The sequence below is a fragment of the Sturnira hondurensis genome, unplaced genomic scaffold (genome assembly GCF_014824575.4).
Source record: "Sturnira hondurensis isolate 20B ecotype Veracruz unplaced genomic scaffold, ASM1482457v3 Scaffold0006413, whole genome shotgun sequence".
In the NCBI taxonomy this organism is placed as follows: domain Eukaryota; kingdom Metazoa; phylum Chordata; class Mammalia; order Chiroptera; family Phyllostomidae; genus Sturnira; species Sturnira hondurensis.
In genome coordinates, this window is record NW_028079044.1 from 13,578,555 (window position 1) to 13,600,686 (window position 22,132).

The following is a 22,132-nucleotide window of genomic DNA, read 5'->3' on the forward strand; positions in this document are numbered from 1 at the left end:
CTTGTAAAAAAAGGGGGAGTTTCTGTGGTGAGTTTTTAGCTTGTCTAAAAGTAACTTTTTATTCAGCGTTTGATTCTGGGGGATTCCTAGAGGCCCTTCTTCTGTGTCTTAGAGAAATACGTAGAATCCTTTCCATCCCCAAAAGGGACCTTTTTAGAAGTCTTTATTCTTGTGGTCTTTCCTTTATCTGGATAGTATCTACAGTCAGTTTACTTCGAGGTACTGGTAGCAACTTCTGTGTTGCATTATCCTATTCCACTTCAAAACTTCCATCTTTTAACTGACTGGTCCCTGGAGTTGGCTCAGATGTGGTGGTCTCGGTCTTTTAACCTTAGATGTTGTTTCGTATTTTCTAGGGTTTGGTTATAGAAATTAGCAATGACGTCAACTTCATGTATCTTTAGTATGGTCAGTAGGATTTTTCTTAAATGAATTATTCTTTCAGTGACCTTTTAAAGTATTTGCAGAGTCATGTGAATGTTTGTGCCAACTAAGCAAACATTGGCTCAGATTTTGTTAAGGATAGATTATGATTTGAGCCACAGACTTGGTGAAAGTTAAAATGTGATGGTAAGTTGATAACTTACTGAGAACCCAGAACATACCATGTATTGAAGGTCTGTTTTCTATAACTCTCACAACAGCAGTGTAAGGTAGGAACTGCTAGCCCCTTTTTATAGATAAGAAACTGAGGCTCAGAGAAGGCAGACTCTTAGAAAATCAGAAAACTAAGATCTGAACCTAGGATCCATTTTACTCCAAGTCTAAGATCTTTCCCCCGTAACATGCTGCCTACCATTTGAGACATACATATACACAATCTGTCTGGAAAAGTCCATCCATTGTTAATGTAACGAGAATGGTTTGTACAACATTGATGTAACCTGGCAGCCAAGGAGACTGGACTGGAATGTGCATGTGTGAACAGTGACGACTTTACTGTACTAGTCAGTGAGAGCAGTAGAGGCTGTTGAGTGAGCATGTGTACTGTGTGGCCATCACAATAAAAATGACTGAGTTAGTAAAGCAACAATCTGCATTGAATTTTCTATTAAGTTTGAACACTCCTCCATGGAAATTAAACACACAATTTAGAAGGCTGCAGCTATGGGCTACTGGTGATTGGCAGCTTCATCCCAACAACATGCCTCTTGGGCATCATATGCAGAGTTTTTTGGTAAAACATCAAATCACTCAGGTGACTCAGTCCCCCTGCAGCCCAGATTTGGCACCCTGCAACTTCTGGCTTTTCCCAAAACTAAATCGCCTTTGAAAGGGATGAGATTTCAGACCATCAATGAGATTCAGGAAAATACAGTGGTGCAGCTGATGGCAATTGGGAGAACTGTGTGAGGTCCCAAGGGGCCTACTTTGAAGGGGACTGAGGCATCATTGTCCTGTGTGCATTGTTTCTTGTATCTTGTATCCTCTTCAATAAATGTCTCAATTTTTTATATTAGCAATGTAACATAAAAGCTGGATACCGTCTGAACAGACCTTGTATTTGCTCTATATCTCAGAATAAGGCAAGATATAAGTAAGTAAAGTCTTTAAAAAATAAAATATTATGTCTGTAACTATGGTCATATAGCCACATTTATTTGTAATGTAGTTGCTGTTAATCTAAACATGTTGAGTTTTCTAAGAAATAGTTTTTGTTTTTTACTGATGCGTAACCATACATATAGCAAAAACACACAAATCTTTTAAGTGTACAGTGGGATGAATTTTTACACATATTTGTGCCTGTGTATAACTACTACTGAGATCAAGATATAATATTAGCAAAAAAATAGATATAATATTTGCATGCAGCAGGCTCTTTTTTGTCCCCTTCTAGTCAGTATTCAACCTCCATAGGTAACTACTATTCCGAATTACCACCACAGACTAGTTTTGCCTATTTTGAATTCCACAGAAATGGAATTATACAGTATGGTTTTTGTGAATGGCTTTTTCACACATTATTGTCTGTGATAGTCATCCATATCATTGCCTGTAGTAATAATTCATTTTATTGCCATGTATCTCATTGAATATATATACCATGGTTTACTTTAGCCACTCTCCCATTGATGGGTGTTTGGATTATTTTCAGGTAAGAATGAAGTTGTCAGGAACAGACTTACATGTCTCTCAGTGCATATATGTCCTCAATTCTGTAGGGTGTATACCTGGTACAGTTTCAGTAGATACTTCCAAACAGTTCTCCAAATGAGTATACCAGTTTATACTCCCATCATTAAAACATGAGAATCCCAGTTGCTCTTTGCCATCAGTAGCTATCGTTAAAATTGTTTTAATTTTAGCCATTTTGATGGATGTGTGGTGGTGCCTTATTGTGGTTTTAATGTGTATTTCCTTGATAACTTTTCATATACTTATTGGCCTTTGGATATACTCTCGTGAAAATCCTGTTCAAATATTTTGGCCATTTTTTAAATTGGGTTGTCTCATAGTAACTTGTAGGAATTCTTTACATATTCTGGATATGAGTTCCTTGAGAGTTACGTGGATTACAAATGTCTTCTCCCAGGCAGCACTTGGCTTTTCACTCTCTTAGTGTTGTTCTTTTGTTGAACATAAGTTTTTAATTTTAATGAAGTCTGATTTATCAGTTATTTCTTGTATGATTACTGCTTTCTGGGTCTTGTTTAAAACATCTTGCCTTCCCTAAGGTCATGAAAAATAATCTCTGAAATAATCTCCTAAAAGGTTATTTTACCCTTTACATTTAGGCCTACAGTCCATCTGGAGCTGTTTTGTGTGAGATGTTAGGTATAATCAGATATTTCTTTTTTACTTGTGAAGATATCCAATTGATCTAGCACCATTTGTTGAAAAGGCTATGTTGTCCCCTAGTCTCTATGAATATGTGATTTCCCATGGACAAATCTCCAAAGTATAGGCAGTCTCCCCAGATTCTCTATCTTCATGCTTTAACTCCCTTTGAGATAACCCCATTTACTCCTCATTCATGAGAACCTCATGTTTACTATTTGTGTAAACTGTGACTTGAATCTTTCTGGATACCCCCATTACTTGTTTACTCCCGTCTAGTAGGTCTTGGAATAAGCAGAAACAAAAATAGCAAGATTAACACACGTTTCTCCCTGTGCATGCACATATGTGTACTTGTTCAGGGTATAAAGAAATTGGACCACTGATTAGGACTCCTTGTGGTATGGAGTAAATAGTCCATTAAGAAGCATGAAGTAACATTTACTGAGTTTGTTATGTGCCAGGCCCAGTAAGTAGCTCATCTGTCCCTTCTTCTTTTTCCTGCTAAGTAGGACTGACTATATAAAGTCCCTATTTCCTATGTAAAAAGTGGATTTGTCTAAATCAAGTTTAATAGGTAAATTCACTATACAAATAATACTTCACTTAACAATAACTAATACTTCAATTAACAAATATTACTGAATTGGCCTGGATACAGAAGAATTTTCTGGAATGTTCTGGGCCTTCTTTACACTGATTGACTGGCATTCTTGGCTGAAACTTGGGAGTGACACTCACAGGTTTCTGAAGGGTAAGTGGGGCCAGAACCAAGACCTGCTGAAGGGGAATGTGTACCCAGCTTCTTCCATCAATAGGTGACATAGATTTGAGAAATATGAAAATGATAGTAGTCTGGGAAGCTGGTAGAGCCTGTTGCATCTAGAAGGAAAAATAGAGAGTGTACTTAGCCAAGGTGTGACAGGAAGAAAAACTACTCTCTGAGTCATTGGTTTGGTTTCAGAGTCCCTTATACAGATCTTGGTATTTGCCTTAATATCTGAGTTTGAAATAGGCCTTAAACCAATAAAATTTTATTTTTTAAACAAAAGTTTTACAAAAAGCAATAGGTTAATAACCATAAATAAATTTTACTAAAAACAAACATCACAGATGTTCTTTAAAAACAAGGTATGGGAATGTAAAATGGTACAGCACTCTGGAAAATGCTTAAGCTTTTTTTGTGTTTGTTTGTTCTTTACAAAACTAAATGTGCACCTACCATAGGGTCCAGTAATCACATTCTTGGGCAGTTTATCCCAGAAAAATGAGAACTTATGTTCACACAAAAACCTGTACATAAATGCTCTTAGCATCTTTATTATGTATACTAGTTAAACATATATTAGTGCATATGTTATTAGTGTGGTATACATACTATTTATAATAATAAAACACTGGAAATAACCCACATGTCTCTCAGTTGGTGAATGGTTGAACAAACTGGTATATTTATATAGTAGAATACTGTTCAACAGTAAAAATTATTGATCTGTTGATACATGCAGCAACCAGGATGGACCTTAAGGGAATTACACTAAGTGGAAGAAGTTAACCTCAAAAGATTATATACGATAAGGTTCTATTTATGAAACACTCTTGAAGTGACAAAACTATGGAGATGGAGAATAAATTAGTGGTGGGACAAGGAAAGGGATGGGGTGGGGGGAGGGAAGTAGGGGTAGTTCTATATCCTAATAGTAGTGGTAGTTACACATATCTGTGCACTGGATAAATTGACCAGAACTACACACCAATACAAAGGGTTGCAAGGTTTGGTTTTGTTTCAAATGAAAAACCTGAGTAAGCTCCATAGTCTAGTCAACAGTAATGTACCAACAAGGTCAGTTTCTTGTTTTGCTGTTTTACCAGAGCTATGTAAGTACCACCATCAGGGGAAACTGGGTGCAGGGTGCCCAGGACTATACTATTTTCTGCAACTTTGTTAGTCTATTATTATTTCAAAATAAAAAGTTAAAAAAATAAGGTATGTTTTACACCAATGTTCATAGAAGCATTATTCACAATAGCCAGAGGTGGAAGCAACCCAATTATCCATTAACAGACGATAGTTTATATACATACAGTGAAAATATTCAGCCTTATGAAGAGTGAAATTTTGACATTTGCTGCATCGTGCATGAACTTTGAGGACATTATGGTAAGTGAAATAAAGGCAGTCACAAAAGAACTGATACTGTACTTACATGAAATGCTACAGCAGTCAGATTCATAGAGATGAAGTAGAATGGGGGTCACAGGAGCTGGGGCGGGGATGATTTCTCCTGACTCGCTCATTTCTTTTGAGTAACTCTCAGTGACTGACCAGTTGTTGACCTCGGATCCTTTTCAGAACTTTGAAGCCATTCTGTACTAACCAGCGGTATGACCTTAGGGAGAGTTGATCATCAGTGGGCCCCGTTTTTCTTATCTCCAAATTAAATTAACTTGGCTTCTAAGGCACCTTCTCTCTAAAATCGTAAGACCATACGAAATTTTATCCTGAGAGGTTGGAGAAAGTGATATTTTTTAGCTTGCAAAACTGGTTGAATTTTATAGTAAACATTTCCCTCATGTATCTGACTGGCAACTGTGAATTGTAGGAAGTAGCCATTCATTGTTTATGGGGTAATTTTACTCTAGGACTTTGGTTGTTAATCCTCCCTTTGCTTTTAATGTTAGTCTGCCTGTGGTACTTTTGAAGGTTCAGTACAGAGGAACAAACTAACCCAAACATATATTCCACTTAAGAATTAAATGTGTTAAAAAAGACATAGTAAAATAAAATATATGGGAAGGATTAAATAAGTGAGATTATAAGAATTGCTTGACTGGGAAAAAAATTTACTTAGACCTTTGCTTTAGATCATATACTAAAATAAGTTATAGATGGTGTAAATTTAAATGTTAAAAAATACACTCCAAAAGTAGAAAAATGATACTATTTATTAAATCTTAAGCTTATATGATAGCAAAAAATGAAGAAAATTATTAATGAGAAGATCAGTTTGGTTTGACCCTTAAAAATTAATTTGAGAAAAACAGTTTAGCAGTTTCTTATAGAATTAAACATACACACTATATCCCAGCATTCACACTGCTGGGCACTAATGTTAGAGAAATGAAAACTCATATTCTCATAATAATCTGTAGATAAGTGAGGAGAAAGCTGCAAATAGCAGCTTTATTTGTAATTGTAAAAATATGAGCATGCCCCCAAGTGGGGACGTGGCCTGCAACTCAGGCATGTGCCCTGACTGGGAATCAAACTGGCAGCCTTTCATTTTACAGGCAAGCATTCAATGCACTGAGCCACACCAGCAAAGGCTTCATGTCCTTTATTTATAAAGAACTCATACAAACTCTTAAGGTAAGCCCTGAGAGAAAGCAAGTGCCCCAAAAGAGAATTTTGTAGATACATTTTTGTAAGTGTTATTTGAAATTTTCTGGAATCCTCAAATTTAGTAATGCACTGTGAATGCCCTTGGAAACATGTACTAGGAGAGGGAAAAAATTTTGGCACATTATTATAGCTGTGAAACATAATCTCACCAAAGAGGAAAGTAGTTTAAGAGATACAAAACAGCATTGTAAATTTGCATTGTTTTGAAGTAGCTTAGAGTATTTTGAAAGATCTTGTTATATGCAATCTATCCTCCAAAAATATCTCTTTTTTTCAGGTGTAAATTAATTGTTTGAAAGCAGCTGAACAATGGAGCCAGACATCATTCGAATGTACTCTTCATCCCCACCACCACTAGACAATGGGGCCGAGGATGAGGATGATGATGAATTTGGGGAATTTGGTGGGTTTTCAGAAGTTAGCCCTTCTGGTGTAGGATTTGTTGATTTTGATACACCAGATTATACTCATTCCAAGGAAGAGTTTGTACCTTCAAACCATTTTATGCCAATTCATGATTTCTCAGAAAATGTAGATAGCCTTACAAGCTTTAAGTCCATTAAAAATGGTAATGATAAGGAAATCACTGCTGAACTTTCTTCTCCTGTGAAAGGACAGTCTAATGTTTTACTCTCTACCACCAGCAAAGAAGTAATTCCATCTAAAACTTTAAATACTTCCAGTGATGGCATAGAAAACCCAGGAAATTTAAAGAAAATAACAGAGCAGAGACAGAATGTTGAAACACCTGAAAGTTTCTCTCCAGGAGATTTTAGAACTGATACGAATCTTCATCAAAACAAACAGTTAGAGAGCTGCAATGGTGAAAAGCCTCCTTGTCTGGAGATTCTAACAAATGGGTTTGCGGTATTGGAAACTGTAAATCCTCAGGGAACAGATGACCTGGACAATGTAGCAGATTCAAAAGGAAGAAAGCCTCTTAGCACTCATAGTAATGAGCATAATTTAGACGGTGAACATAGTCCTGCTGAAGAATTTGCAGATTTTGCCACATTTTCCAAAAATGAAAGGATACAAGTTGAACAAATAGGATGTGCAGTTTTAAATGATACAGAAGCACTAACCATCCAGGAAAACAATAAAATTAACAATGAACTGAATTCTGTAAAAGAAGTGTCTTTGGGTAGGAGCTTTGATGATAAAGGAGACATTGAGGGAGAGGATCAGGTTTGCATTTCAGAAACAAACGTGAGGAGTAATGGAGGTTTCAGTACTAAAAAACAAAACCTTCCAACATTACCACAGGATGAATTTTTAAATTCAAGTATTCAATCAAATGCTTGGAGTTTGGTAGACTCAGCTGATAATTCAGAAGCCAGTAGGATAGAACAATGTAAAACTGAGGAAGAACTTGATTTATTTACTTCTACATGTACTGATGTGTGCATGGATTCTAATAAAACTTCGGATGCTGAAGATAAAGTTAGTTCTTCCAAAGAAGAAAGTAGGAAGTTTACTGATTCCCAAAGCCCCAGCATTGATCCTACAGAAGAAAATGCTGAGGATGATTCTACCAGTGTAAAAAATGGTGATAGTAGCAACGACTTTGTGACTTGCAAAGATACCAACGAGGATGATTTTGGTGACTTTGGCACAGCCAGTGGCACAACTCCACCTTTTGTTACTGGTACTCAAGAGTCCATGAGTGATGTCACTTTTGAAGAGTCCTCAGAGCAGTTTCCACATTTTAGTGAACCAAGCGATGACTTTAAAGAATTTGGGGACACAAATGCTGTTTCTTGCCAAGAGGAAAATATATTTACCGAGTCAGATGAAAGAGAGAATTCTGATAGTTTTTCAGAGGAATGTAAGTTGGCAAGAAAGTCTGCAGGAATGGAACCTGTTTCAAAACTAAAAATTGGGCAAGAAGGTGATTTTGGAGATTTTGATTCTGTGCCAAATAGTCAAGATGACTGCAGTGCTTTTCAAGACTCTGATGATTTTGCAGACTTCAGTTCAGCTGGTCCTAGCCAAGTTGTAGACTGGAATGCTTTTGAGGATGGACAAAAAGATAGTTGCTCTTGGGCTGCTTTTGGAGACCAACATGTTGCTGAATCTCATCATCGAAAGGAAGCCTGGCAGTCACATAGGACAGATGAAAAGACTTATACTCTGGAAACTCCCAAAACGCACAGCGTCCCTTTAGCAGCTTCCCAAGGAGCAGTTGCTGGTGGCCACTTACAGGAAACAGCTACTTCAGTTCAGGTATTTACTAATTTTCTCTATTTTATGTGATATATGCTGTGGAGGCTTCTAATTTAGCTTTTCAAAAAAATATTTTAAAATTGGGGACCTGTTAAGGAGTTTCTTTATGATACATAAATAATATTTGTATTATTTGCAGATAAATAATATTTGCCTGATTTGTAGATCAGTTACAGTTTTACAAGCCTTTGGTAAACTTGAAATAGACAGTCCTACAATAATGGTTGGTAAAAATTTTCCTTATCTCAAGTTTTTTAATATTTAAAGACATTCATCAACTTGGTTTTTTGATTGATGATAGATATAACTTATGTAAAAATTAACTAATTAGCTAATTATTCCAGTCAGTTTTTCAGCTTAACAGTGATTTTAAAAGAAGTTTAAACTGAGATTTAGAAGGCTTTTTTTTTTAAGCTTCAGAAAACAGTGTCTTAATTTTGTCTATCAGAGAACTAGGAGATTGGAGTATAGTTTTGATAGCAGAAGGGAGTAAATAGAATTTGATACTTCAGCCTGTGCTAAAAAGGCTGTAGGGACTTGAAGGATAGAAAAAGAATTTGAAAAAAGCCAATTCAGATGGGCTAAGATTTGGGCTAAGACCTCATACTTTAAGAGCTATCAAAAGACCTGGGGTAAGGGTGTGAGAGAGAGATTAAAGCTTAGACTTAGTAAGAAACAACCATAACTGACTTACTATGGGTATGTTTATTTGCTTATAATTTTTTGCAAAAAGGTACATTTACAGTTCCTCTTCTTGTTGAGTGGGAATGTCAGGAAGAGTATTTTTTACCCCATGTACTTTATCCTCTTCTGGTCTAATCTCTTTCAGAGGAGATTCATTAACATTTATTTTAACCTAAAATAATCCCTAGAGTGCAGCTTGATATCCGAGTTGCTTTACCTTTCTTCAACCTCGGGGGTGTGAAAGAGAACACTTGGAAATAACTGCTTTATGCAGACAGTTGACATGTGTAGCACTTGGCCCACAGGCTTGTTGTAAAGATACTGAGAACAAAATCAGAATCTGTAAATTCTACTTCTCCAATTATCGTTTGCTGAGCAAACCATTTTTAATTGGAAATATGTCCAGAGTCTGAATGTTAATTGAAATGGTTGTACATCATTGCTTTAACACCTTTAATACTTTAAGATATTGTCAAAATTATGGTATTACCAGTTGCTGTACATAGCTAATCACTTTTCATTTGACTTTGAGTGTCTGAATAGCTTGATTTGCTAATTTAGTTATTACATGGTTTGGCTAATATGTGTTACTTCTGGTGAGGAATTCATTATTGAGGCAGAAGCTTGCCATTGTAAATAAGGAGGGAATTAATTATATAATGCAAAGCAAAGACTGTTGGTTTTGACCTAATTCTTTTCCTGTTTAGTTTCATCTTACTCAAGTATAGAGTAACACTGGTATTAGATTATCATTCATTTATAGCCTTAGAACTTTTAACATCATCAGATAATGAATTTTTAAAGGACCACTTTACAGAGGAAATTTCTTTGCATCATACCAGTTCATTGAAGTTATTTATTTATAATTGAATAACAATATAGGAGGTAAGAAAGTATGTGGGCCTTAAGGAATCTTACAGATCTGAGTTTGAATTTTTACTCAGCCTCTTACAAGGTTTATGATTTAGGACAAGTTATCTATGAACTCAGTTATCTGTAATGTCTACTTCAAAGGATTTTAGTGAAGATAAAATGGCAGTAAATTTTAAAATGAGTGAAAAAATCTACTGAAAAATTAAAATTTTGTGTATGATTCTATTTTGTAAAAATAAACTGTATAGATGTGGCAAGATGCATTAAGATTTCTGAAATTTGTTTAGCTCAGTCCTTAGTTTTTTATTTTTGCTGAATGGGTTATGCAAAATGAGCAGAGGTTGGAGATGGGTGGTAGAATGGAGAAACTGCTGGAAAGGGTTGGAAGAGAACTTTGGAAGAAAGTTGATTTGGAGGGTGGGTAAGCCCTGCTGGCTAACTGAGTGATTGGAAGTGACTGTCAGTCTTTTTCTGCTGTTGTGAAGGAGGCTTGTGGCCTGCAGTTTCTTCCTTTCCAGAATTGGCTTGAAAAGTCCATTATTATCCTAGGAGAGGGTTGAATTATTAATACTTTTAAAAATGTTTCTCATAGTTACTACAATGTTGCAGACAGCACAGAAACCCTCAAATAATTAGTGACAGTAAACATTAGATTTTTTTAATGGTAAATTTTAAAATGACTCATTCTTTTTCAATCCTAACCTGAATGCAACAACTCTCTTCTGGATAGAGTGCTCTCAAGTGGTTTTATGCAAATTCTGCTTTAACAAAATGTTGCATAAGTCTTAGAATTCAGAGCTCAGTTAATTTAATTAAACAAACATGAGGAATGATTCTTTGTTTTGTGAAATCAGGCAAAGAGCATAGTTGTCATTTCAGATTTCTTCGACTTTTCACTACATTTTGTATGTGGCATTGTCCAGGTCCCTATTTTGTAGTACTTTCCTTTTTTCAGCCTACCAAAGGATATCTTCACCTTTTCAATAAAATATATCTTCCTTGGGTCAAGGGGCAATCAGTTATTGCAGCTTTATTGCAGTAATTTGTTACTTAGGGGAAAAATCATCCAAGAAGAAATCTTCTGAAGTTATAAAGTGTTGTTAGACAAACTAATTCTTAGGTGTGGATCCAGCAAGCCTCAAAGATGGGTTTAAACCTTGATATAAAAGCCATGTGTGATCACTTCTTGAGAAATATTCTTCCTCTATAGCGAATTTTTTTGAGAACCCAGAGTTCACTATTATTTCATTCTCTTGTTAACATTCTTATCAATTGTAAACAAAAGTAAACAGTGGTATCTGTTCTTACTTTTTGGGCTAAGATTTAAAACAAAACAAGATGACCCCCCAAAAAACAAAATCCTCCTTACTTTTAAAGCTGTCCTTTTTTCCAAAAGACCATTGTCTATACTGTTTTACAGTTCCCTCCCTCTCTGCCTGCCTCCCTCCCTCCCTTTCATGTTTTATTTTTTCACCTGTTAATGTTGCCAAAAAGGAACCTTGACTGAGGGCCAAGATGCCTTTTTCTTAGATATATAGTAAAGGAGATAATGTCATAAGCACTATGTTTAACTTTAAGCTTTTGTATCGCTGTGATGCTATTGGAGAATTTAGGTAATTAGTGAGTAATTTTTTTATATTAATTGGCTGTAGAAAAGAAAGCTATGAGTCATTCTTTCTTATTAGCTATCTAACTGATATTTCTACTGGGAAAATATTTTAGATGAAGATTTGTTTTGAGAGCTTTAAATATTAAAAGTATCACAAAAAAGAAAAGGAAGAGAATCACTAATGGCTTATGTTATTTTGAGATTAAGCTACTGGTTTGCTCACCAGAAAGTTAGCATTCTTAAACTGAGCGTAACTAATCCTATATTTTCACCTGTGTTTGTTCATTATCTGCCTAAGATATATGCGAGTTTTCCTTTATCTGGAGGACACTTGAACTTATTACTGAAAACAATTGTAAGAAACAAAAGATAAACACTTCTAGTTATAAAATAAGTAAGTCCTGGGGATATAATACACAGCATGGTGTTTATAGTTAATAATACTGTATTTTATATTTGAAAGTTGCTAAGAAAGTAGATCTTAAAATTTCTAATCACAAGAAAAATTTGTAACTATGTGGTGACAGATGTTAACTAGACTTACTGTGGTGGTCATTTCACAGTATATACATAGCCAATCATTATGTTGCACACCTGAAACTAATATAATGTTACATGTCAGTTATATCAACAAACACAGGTTTTGGCCTTAGAGCTCTTTGCTAATCTGAAATATTTGGATGGAAATTCCTTTTGTTATTTTTCCTTCAGAAAAATGTGAAACTCTGGGCTGTGACTCCAAAATATAGTTGTCTGGCATAAATAACACCCCTTTTTTGTTACAAATCATAAGCATGTAATTCTGTAACACAATGATAATCATACTCAAGCACACCATTTAACATTTTAAGTGAAGTGTTCAAATTAAAACTATAAATTATTACACCCATATTGTTACTCCACCAGCCACACTGAAGCCGGCCTTACTCTGCTGAGCCCTGTAGATAGAAATACTTTATTAGATTTATCCAGAAATTATGCAGAAGGTGCAAAGCATCTTTTTGGAGCATGGTAAATATACTCGTCACTCTTGTATAGCTTGAAATTAGGAATTGATAAGCATTCAATTGTAGGTTGTACAATACTTGATAACTCACTTAATATTTAATGGTATTGAGGCATAAAGTATCCTTTTAAATGGAAGATTAAGTTACCCAGTGGATTTTATGTTTCTTCTAAACTTCCACTTAAGAACAAGACCTAATGCTATCAATATTAAAGCTATTACCAGTAATCAACTATTGTTCCTAAGAAAGAAAGAAAAGCTAACTAGAAATATGTTTAAGGAAATTTAGGAATTACCTTAAATTCAAGATATTTTAAAGGAGATACACATTTGAGTGGCATAAAATCCAGAGTCTAGGAGCCCTGGTATGCCAGTCTTACACACTGCTTTGAAAAACTGAATGAGACTTGTAATACACTTAACCTGCTCATACTCTAGTGTAGTTGCTTATAAAATAGAAGTGTATTAGTTAGTGTTCTCCAGAGAAACAACTAGGAGGATGGGTGGATGGGGGAGGCAGGGGTGGGGGTGGGGGGCGGTGGTGTTATAAGGAATTAGAATTAGGAGACTGAGAGGTCCCGAGCTCTGTGGTCTGCAGGCTGTCTTCGGTGATTGGATGATGCCCGCTCATATTAGGAAAGACAATCCGCTTTACTCAGTCTACCAGTTGAAGTGTTAATCTCATCTACAAACACCTTGACAGACATACCCAGAATAATGTTTAATCCATTGTCTAGACATCTCATGACCCTGTCAGGTTGACACCAAAATTAACCATATGGGAACACTACATGTGTATATACATAGCCTTCAGGATTTTTAGAAAACTTGTAACCTGTTTGTGACTGAGGCATACCAGTTGGGAAGCTCTGTATTAGATAATACGATTTATTTTCACAAGTGAGTAAAATGAAACTGGCTGTTTATGTACTCTAGGGCTTTCTTCCTCCAACCAGACAGAGGGTGTGATGGAACTGGGACTAAGTATAAATGAATTCATGCATGGTCCTTTGCCCTCATTGATGAATTAAACAATTGGTTAGTTATTCATTTCTGCTTTTCCAGAAATCCTATCTGGCTTGAAAACAATAAAAATATAAAGACATTCAAGGTAATAAGGGACCCTGACAGGAAAACACATGTGTTTGAAATGAGAAAAGCCCTTAAAGCCACTGAACCTTTGGAAGTACACTGGCTTTCCAAGGCCACATGGGACTTTTATAAGCCTCTTCCCCATAAAAGATATTTAAAATTTTATTTTATGATATTATAAAGACAAGTATATTAGTATTAGATATTCATTGTCATAAAGCCCCAAAATTATTGTGGGCCCTAGGCCCTGTGCCTACTGCGTAAGTTGGTCCTGAGCACAGTATAGTGCTTAAAAGCAATGCTCTGGGGTCCCACTGCTAGATTCAGACTCACGTTTCAGCAGCAGCTTGCATTGTCCCCTTCACCGAACCTCAGATTTAAAGAATAAACAAAGTACTTCAAAACTGATTATGAAGATAAAATGAAATTGTGCATCTAAAGGTGTTCAGCACAGTGTCTTGCACATAATAAGTGCTCAGTAAATGTTAACTGTTACAGAAATTATTCATTTCTGAATAATCTCAGAAATGAACTACTTAGAAAATGGTCTTCAATGGTACAAGAAATAATGTTGTCAACTGGGTTTTGTTGTTGTTTTTGGTTTTGGTGGTTTTTTTTTTTGTTTTTTTTTGGTGAACAGAGGAAAGTAGTAGAGAGGCAAATGAGAATTTGTGTGGGGGTGCCCCTACTTCTGGCTGTATACTTACCCATCAAACTTTTGAGAGCAAAGCTGCTGTTTTGGGCTCGTTTCCATTCTCAGAATAGTTTTGACAGGAATTCTGAGCGTAAGCACTCTTCTGTGCGAGTTAGCAGACCTCCTCGTTTGGCTTGGTAGACACGAGTAGAGAAAATCAAAAGGGAGTCCACCTTGAAGGGCATTTGCCTTTCTACCCTACATTTATTAGAGCCCCCACTTCTTAAAAATGTTTAACAGCTAGTCGTGCTGCCATTTGCTCGTCTTAGAATTTGAGACTTGTATGAATTGAAGGACATGACTAAGTTACATAAACTTAGGTATTCAGCTAACCAGTCACCAGTTTTCCTAATTCCAAGTTTAAGGGAAAGCTGATAACTACTTTTCCTCTTTGATTTTTGAGTCAGAGCCATTTATTTAGTTACTGTTGTAACCTCAGCTAAAATTTAGTACGCTGAGTGTGTGCACTTATTTGTTACCCTCACATTAATGTGGAATGCAGCGCTGGCGCTTTAGTCAAAATTTTTGTTTTGCTTTGTTGAAAACTATAAATTGTCATGTTAAATGAAATGGTTTGCTTTTTAAAGTGTATTCATCATTCAGCAGTTAATATCTTATCTAATGACTAGAAGTGTTTGAAAGACCAAAAAAAGTAGGTAAAAGCAAAATTTAATGAAAAGAGTAGGCTTTATTTAGCATCCGGCTTTGGATCAAATTCTTGCTGCGTGACATACTAGCATGAGACTGGTTAGTTATCTTAATCTCCCTTAACTTTAGTTTCTTCATCTGTAACATGGAAACTATAATACCTGTCTTTCAGGGTTTCTTTTAAAAGATTTATCAAGTAATAATATATGTAGAGCATCAAGCACAGTACCTTAAAAGACATTCATTCAGCTGTTATTATTTATACATGTTATAATTATATAAGTATATCTAACCTATATACAAAAATGATTTAGATGGCTTACAATAATACATACTTTTGTAAGTAGAACACATATGCCCCCTGCAGTCTTAAGTGAAGGGCTTTTTTAAAAAATCTATTGTTCGCCCTGGCTGGTGTAGCTCAGTGGATTGAGTGCGGGCCTGTGAACCAGATGATCGCGGTTCAATTCCCAGTCAGGGCACATGCCTGGGTTGCAGGCAAGTTCCCCCGCAGGGGCCAGTTCCCAGCAGGGGGTGCAGGAGAAGCAACCATACCTTGATGTTTCTCTTCCTCTCTCCTTCCCTTCCCCTCTAAAGATAAATAAATAAAATATTTTTTAAAAATCTATTGTACATTAATATAGTCAGTGTTCCCATACCAACTGTATTTAGGAATGTAGGTGCTAGACTAGACATTCGAGATAAGGCATACTTCATGCCCCCCAAAGCTCCTGTAATTTTTAGAAATTGAATGTAGAACTGCTTTGATGATAGCATAATACAGTGGTTAAAAGTGCAGACTCAGAAGCTATACTTCCTGGGTTAGGAATCAGCTTCCTCATGTACGTACTATTCATGACCATGGGCAAATTAACTTAACCTCTTAGTGCTCCATTTTTCTCATCTAAAAAATGGGGGTGATAGTAGTATTGTTACCTCCCTAGTACGGTTCTTCTTCTTTTTTTTTTATCCTCAGCTGAAGACATGCTTATTGATTTTTAGAGATAGGGGAAGGGAGAGAGAACAAAAGGGCCAGAAACACTGATGTGAAAGAGAAACATTGATTGGTTGCTTTTTGTACACACCCCAATCAGGAACTGAACCCACAACCAAAGGTTTGCAGAACGATGCCCAACTGACCCACACTGGCCAGGGGGCCCTCATGGTTTTCTTGATACTTAAGTGAGCTAATATTTGTAAAGCATTTACAATAATCCTGGTACATGGTAAGCACTATGTAAGTGTTAAATAAAAACCACAAAACACAGAGGCTTTTGTAGCTTCTGGCTGTGTTTCAGAGAGCATCTTCTGATCTTTTGCTGACTTTAGGCCCTCACTTTTTCCTGGGCTGGGTTAGACTGATACTGTCTGCTTTACACGTGCTGCCTTGCCTGCCTAGGGAAACTAGAGCTAAACCAGTCTGATTTCACCACTAATTCCAAATAATACAGTTTTTTGGAATTTTACATGTAAGTTCACATATTTTACACATAAGTTCGCATGTTTACTGTAACATGTTAATAAATATTACTGTTCAATTCACATCTTTTTTTGTTAATAAGCTACATGGAGTTTAAAATTTGAGCAGTGCCCTAATTTAATCAAAACCAGCAGTAGACTTCCTGTTATGGCTAGATACACTCTATTTAGGAACAAGGGTTCATATCACCGGTATAATGTAGCTATGTCTGCCCAACAGAATAAACCCAAGTTTAAGTAACATTTTACTTTATTGACTCTGGTTTTGGTGTGATATTAATTGCATTACTGATTTGAGTTAAGGTTGTTGTATATATATATTTAACTATCCTTGGATGATAGTGTTTGGGGAAAATGGTATATATTTTAAAACACTTAAAACTGCTTAATTAAAAAAAAAACACATTTACCAATACAGGGGTGGGCAAAAGTAGGTTTACAGTTGTAAGTATGTAAAACACAGTTTATTCTTATATTATTATTTATTTATTATTGTATTATTTGTTTGTATTACAACTATAAACCTACTCCTGCTCACCCTGTTTTGGATCTCTTTTACCTCATGCTCAAATATTATGTCCAAAACACAATGATTTTTTAAAATTTAGTGTATGATTATACTTTTCTTTGGAATATCTGCTTCTTAAAAGAAACCTGCTTGCTTGGTCACAAGAGAAACTGTTCTTGTGGTATGTTGTTTAACTTGTCTTCTGAGCATTATGTTAGTTATAGTCTTTTACCTATCATACCAAATAACTTGGACACTGTTCTATCACATTTTTGAACTTTTAACTTGATTGTGCTTCTTGGAAAGTAAAGCACTCTTAAACACACGTAATGTGTGGTTTATGCATTTCATGTTTCATAATGTGATCAAGATTTAAATCACAAATGCCAACAAGTCAATCAAAATGTTCACCAGTTTCCAAAGTTGAATATTCATAGATAGTAGCAGTAACAGGTTCTATTTTGCTTTTAAATAGATCTTTTTCAGTTAGGTACTTTTTTCCAACTCAATAGGAGGATCTTGGGGAGGACACAAAATATTGGGATTACTTAATTTCCTGTTGTAACATGGTAGAAATTGACAGATTGAGACAAGTTTTTTTCATAATGATTTAGAATGCTAAAGAATGATAGAGAAACATTCTTAATGAGACTTGAACCTAGTTTTGACATTTTTATTCCCTGGCAGGCCACTGTGTGTATGTGTATTATCTGTGTAATACATAGTAGTGATAAAACTACCACCTCTTGAGCACACACTAGGTGCCAAGTACTTACCCTCTAGTTTATCATATACCCTGTGAGGTAAACCTTTTGATCTCCAAGTTCATAAATCCAGAATCTGAGCCTCAGCCCCTTTAATCCACAGATCTCTATTAAAAGTGTTATAATTACATCAGCCATTTACTAACTGGAGTAAATAAAATGTGGGATTACTTACTACCATGAACAAGACAGTAGAGTAGTAAGAAACTCCTTTCAGAGGATGCCTTTTTACCACCAAACTGGTCTTGTGGGTAGTTGTAAACTGATATACCTTAAAAAGTAATATGTTAGAGGAAATTTAATTTTAATCAAAATCTTTATTAATTCTGTTAGCTACTTGTTGAATTTTTAAGAGTCCCTCCTTGTGTTGGACAGGGCTGTTCTGTTAGTGGGCCCTCGTTACTTGGATCTTTGTTACTTATTGCTCTGCCTCAGTTGGGCGAGCCTGTGGCCTGAGAGACCAATCTGCCCTGTCGCCCGTTTTAGGACATCAAGTTTCACTAAAACACACCCACACTTACTTGTTTATGGATGGTCTGCAAAGCTGAAAATACTTTCTGACCCTATTCAGAAAAAAATTGCCTGCTTCAACAATAGATTTCAAGTTATTTAATATAATATCTAATCTTGAAGATAAACAGAACTTTCTTTTAAAATTTCCATGTAATTTATATTCTTAATGAGAAGAGGTTGGAGAAGAATTAAAAAATTGAGGTGATTAGATTAATGTTCTGTTTCCTCAAGTACATTCCACTAAATTAAGACCTTGCTCACTGATGTACCTAAAACTTGATATCTGTAATATTGCCCAAATGATTGAATGTGTTTGGGGTCATTTCTTCCTTCAATAAATTTTTTTTTCTATCTCATTAAAAGGCTAACAAAGAAGATACCAGAAAGATTCTGTTTTAATTTACAGACATAAAATTTGGTCTTATGTGAGTTTTTGTTTACCTTCCCTGCCCAGGAGAGGCCCTCACTCCTCATGTTTCCAATTAGATGGTTATCTGATCCCTTTAAAAGTAATGTCTGCCCATTCCCTCTGTTGAAGCTTTAAGCACAGTCCCCTTGACACACTCAGGTTTCACAAGCCTTGGGATCTTGAGCCTACTTGTTACTGGAGGTTTCATAATTGATACCGATAACTTTTCTCAGATCATAGATGTGACTATAGTAAAGATTTTAGAGTAACTGGCAAAGATGGCAGAAGAGCACCCTGAGACTGTGCATTGTTAGGGTTTTTGCTCTGGTGCTAGTTTCAAAAGAATTAGTTGGGAAAATGTATTTGTGAACATTTTTCCTTTTGATTTTGATTTTTCCACTTGCTGACTGTACTAAACAACAGAAATCAAGTGTTAATCTGTTTGCATTGTTTGGTAGGAAGCACCACAGTGATGTGGCATTTTCTTGTACACTGGGTATCATTTTCAGAAGTACACGTAATCTTCCATCAAGCTTTAATTTATTAACAATTTGTACTCCTATTTGATGTTTAAGCAGTAAGTTGAGCTACTATTCAATTTTACATGTATCTAGAATAAGAAAGTGGGAATAAATGTTATTGTTGGTTTGCACATGTAGAATAAACCTAATGGTACCCCCCAAAAGTTAATCTAAATCTAATAAGCTTTAATTAATGCAAATACTCCAAATACCAATGTTCTTGGAGAAAATACATGGGAATATGCAGGTTTTGCTTGTAAGAAAGGCAGTGTTTTATTAAAAAATATATATATATACTCATATACACACCAAAAAAGAGTACAGAAATGAAATTTCTGAAAGATGACACTTATCATCAGAATAATAAACAAGCTATTGAATTTCTGAGTAAAAATTGAGACATTCTTTCCTCCTTTAGTTTGTTCTGTTAGCAGCAGTTTCAAAATTCAACTTTATCTCCATAAAAAAAAGTTTGTTCAACTATAATAGGATACTGTACAAGCATCCAATCTTACTGTTCCTAAATCTAGAGTATGTGAGTGGTAATAAGAAGCATCCCAATGTGCCGTGAAGAATATGGATCCTGTCTGGTATTTGTTTTTATTTTTGCTTATTCAAAATTTGAGATTGCCCTCCCACTTTACAATTGGGTAATAATTTCTTCTTTGTAGATTTTCCTAATGGATTAAATAACATGATGTTTCTTAACTACAAGGTATGGTGCTTGGTGTGTAACTACATTTATTTTTCACCACTGTATCGCCATGATTATTTAGAGTAATCATTTAAAACAGCTGTCTGTGAGTAGTTGCGCTACCTGACTGGTAGTTTCCCTGTGTGTGTGATGACAAAATCATGACATTATTAAAGCTGGAGAGATGAAAATAAACTTTTGGGGCATGTTTTGGTACAGACAGCTTTACTAAACCGCCTGGAGCGAATTTTCGAAGCATGTTTTCCTTCCATACTTGTACCTGATGCTGAAGAAGAAGTTACTTCCCTGAAGCACTTACTGGAAACAAACACCTTGCCAATAAAAACAAGAGAGGCCTTAGCTGAAAGTGGGTAAGTAAGTAGTAGACAGTTGTTAGATAACATTTATATGTGTTAATTTCAACTTTATATGTGGTAATTTATAAGGTTATCTTAAAACATTATGGTTCTAAAACTTTGTGTTAAAGTTTAAAAAATCATATTGTGCTAAAAGATATGATATTTATATATTTAGTCCTCACCCAAGGATGTTTTTATTGATTTTAGAGAAAGAGAGATGTAAGAGAAACATTGATCCATTGCCTCCTGTTTGTACCCCAACCAGGGGTCAAACCTGCATCCAAATAAGTATGTGCCCTGACCAGGGATCAAATCGACAACTTTTGGTGTACGAATGACGTTCCAACCAACTGAGTGATCCAGCCAGGGCAAAAGACATGATTTTTTAAAAAACCTCTCTGCTTCTCCATTTTTAAGTTCGCTTGCACTCTTGTGCACGCTCACATTCTCTATATAGATATAGATATAGATACAGATATAGACACAGACATAGACATAGATATATAAAATCAGTATTCTAATTACTCAGTCTTACATATTATCTTTTAACTTCGTAGTGCGATAGATGAGAATTTAGATCTTATATCTGCTATTCTCCTCCCTTTATCATCCCAATATGTTTATAGGTTTCAGTTAAATTTTATTTGGTATTTTCATTATTGTAATCATTTAAATAAGGTTCCTTGCTTAGCCCCTATTTTCTTTATAGTACAACTTTTTCATGGACTTAATCATTGGCTCTCTTTTTTCCATTTCTAAATCTCTTCCTACTAGTCAACAGCCTGTTAATACAGTCTTACTTGTAATCCAACCTGTCAGGCTGACCATTCCATTTTTTTTCTGGAGTCCCTTATCTTCCTTTCCAGGCCCCTTAGACACACATCACCTTGGCAACTTCCTCTAGTAACCTCCTGAGTAAAAAAAGGTACATAAGAGATAAATAATAAAGTTTTACTTTCTTATACTCTCACATTAAATTCATAATTTAGTGTCTTTTGTTGCTGGTATTCTGAAATTTCACAATGAAATATGAGTCTTGATTCATTCATTGGACTGAGCCCTGGGTAGGACCTTTCAATCTGGAGACTTCTGTTCTTCAGTCTGGGGCAGTTTTCTTGTAGTGACACTTAACCTTCCCTCCATTTTCTTTCTGGAACTCCTGTTAATTATAAGCTCTTAGAGGCTCTAGATTGATTCTCAGATTTTAATTTCAATGCACTCTTATTTCTAGATTCTTACATTTTATTGCTTTCACCTCTGGAGGCGTTGTCTCCCTCCACGGATCTCTCCTTCGTCCCTCTTTGTGACCTCAGTATTTCTGGCTCAGGGTCTTAAGTATCTCTTAATTTCATTGGAGATGGAGATTATTTTTGCTTCTGGATTTTTGTTTTGGAATAATATCTGAGGAGAGAAAGGGACACAAAGGTTGATATTTTGCCAGCTTGAAATTGTCTAGATGTATTTTTTTTAATTGCTAGTTGTACAGATAGTTCATATTCTTGGACCCAAGAATCTCTTTCCAGGAGATTCATTCTAAGGAACTAACTCAGTAACAACACACATCATAAAATACAAGGAGATACTTCTGCCTTACACTAAGAGCTGAACAGTAAATCTTACTTAAAGCTATAGGATTATAGCTAAATAAATGATGGTGCTTGTGTCTTAATAGAACATTACACAGCCATTGAAAAACATACATATGTAACAGGAAATTCTTAAAATCTGAAAAAAAGAATACAAAATTATATATATGCTATAATTACAGCTGTGTTTGGGAATCAGGACTCAAAGGAAGAAACACAAATATTAAATGGCTGTAATGAGAAGGTGGAATGCTGAGTTGGTTTCTTTCCTCCCTTTAAATAT

The 22,132-nt window shown here is 35.5% G+C and overlaps 1 protein-coding gene across 2 annotated transcripts in view; it reads left to right on the forward strand.

Moving 5' to 3' along the window:
• Nucleotides 1-22,132, forward strand: part of AFTPH (aftiphilin) — a 62,533-nt gene that overhangs the window by 17,881 nt on the left and 22,520 nt on the right. For both annotated transcript variants that reach the window (XM_037048036.1, XM_037048037.1), the window contains exons 2-3: nucleotides 6,462-8,410; nucleotides 20,124-20,275. In XM_037048036.1, coding sequence (XP_036903931.1) covers nucleotides 6,494-8,410; nucleotides 20,124-20,275 — 2,069 coding nt within the window. In that variant the 5' untranslated portion in view covers nucleotides 6,462-6,493. The remainder of the gene's footprint in view (nucleotides 1-6,461; nucleotides 8,411-20,123; nucleotides 20,276-22,132) is intronic.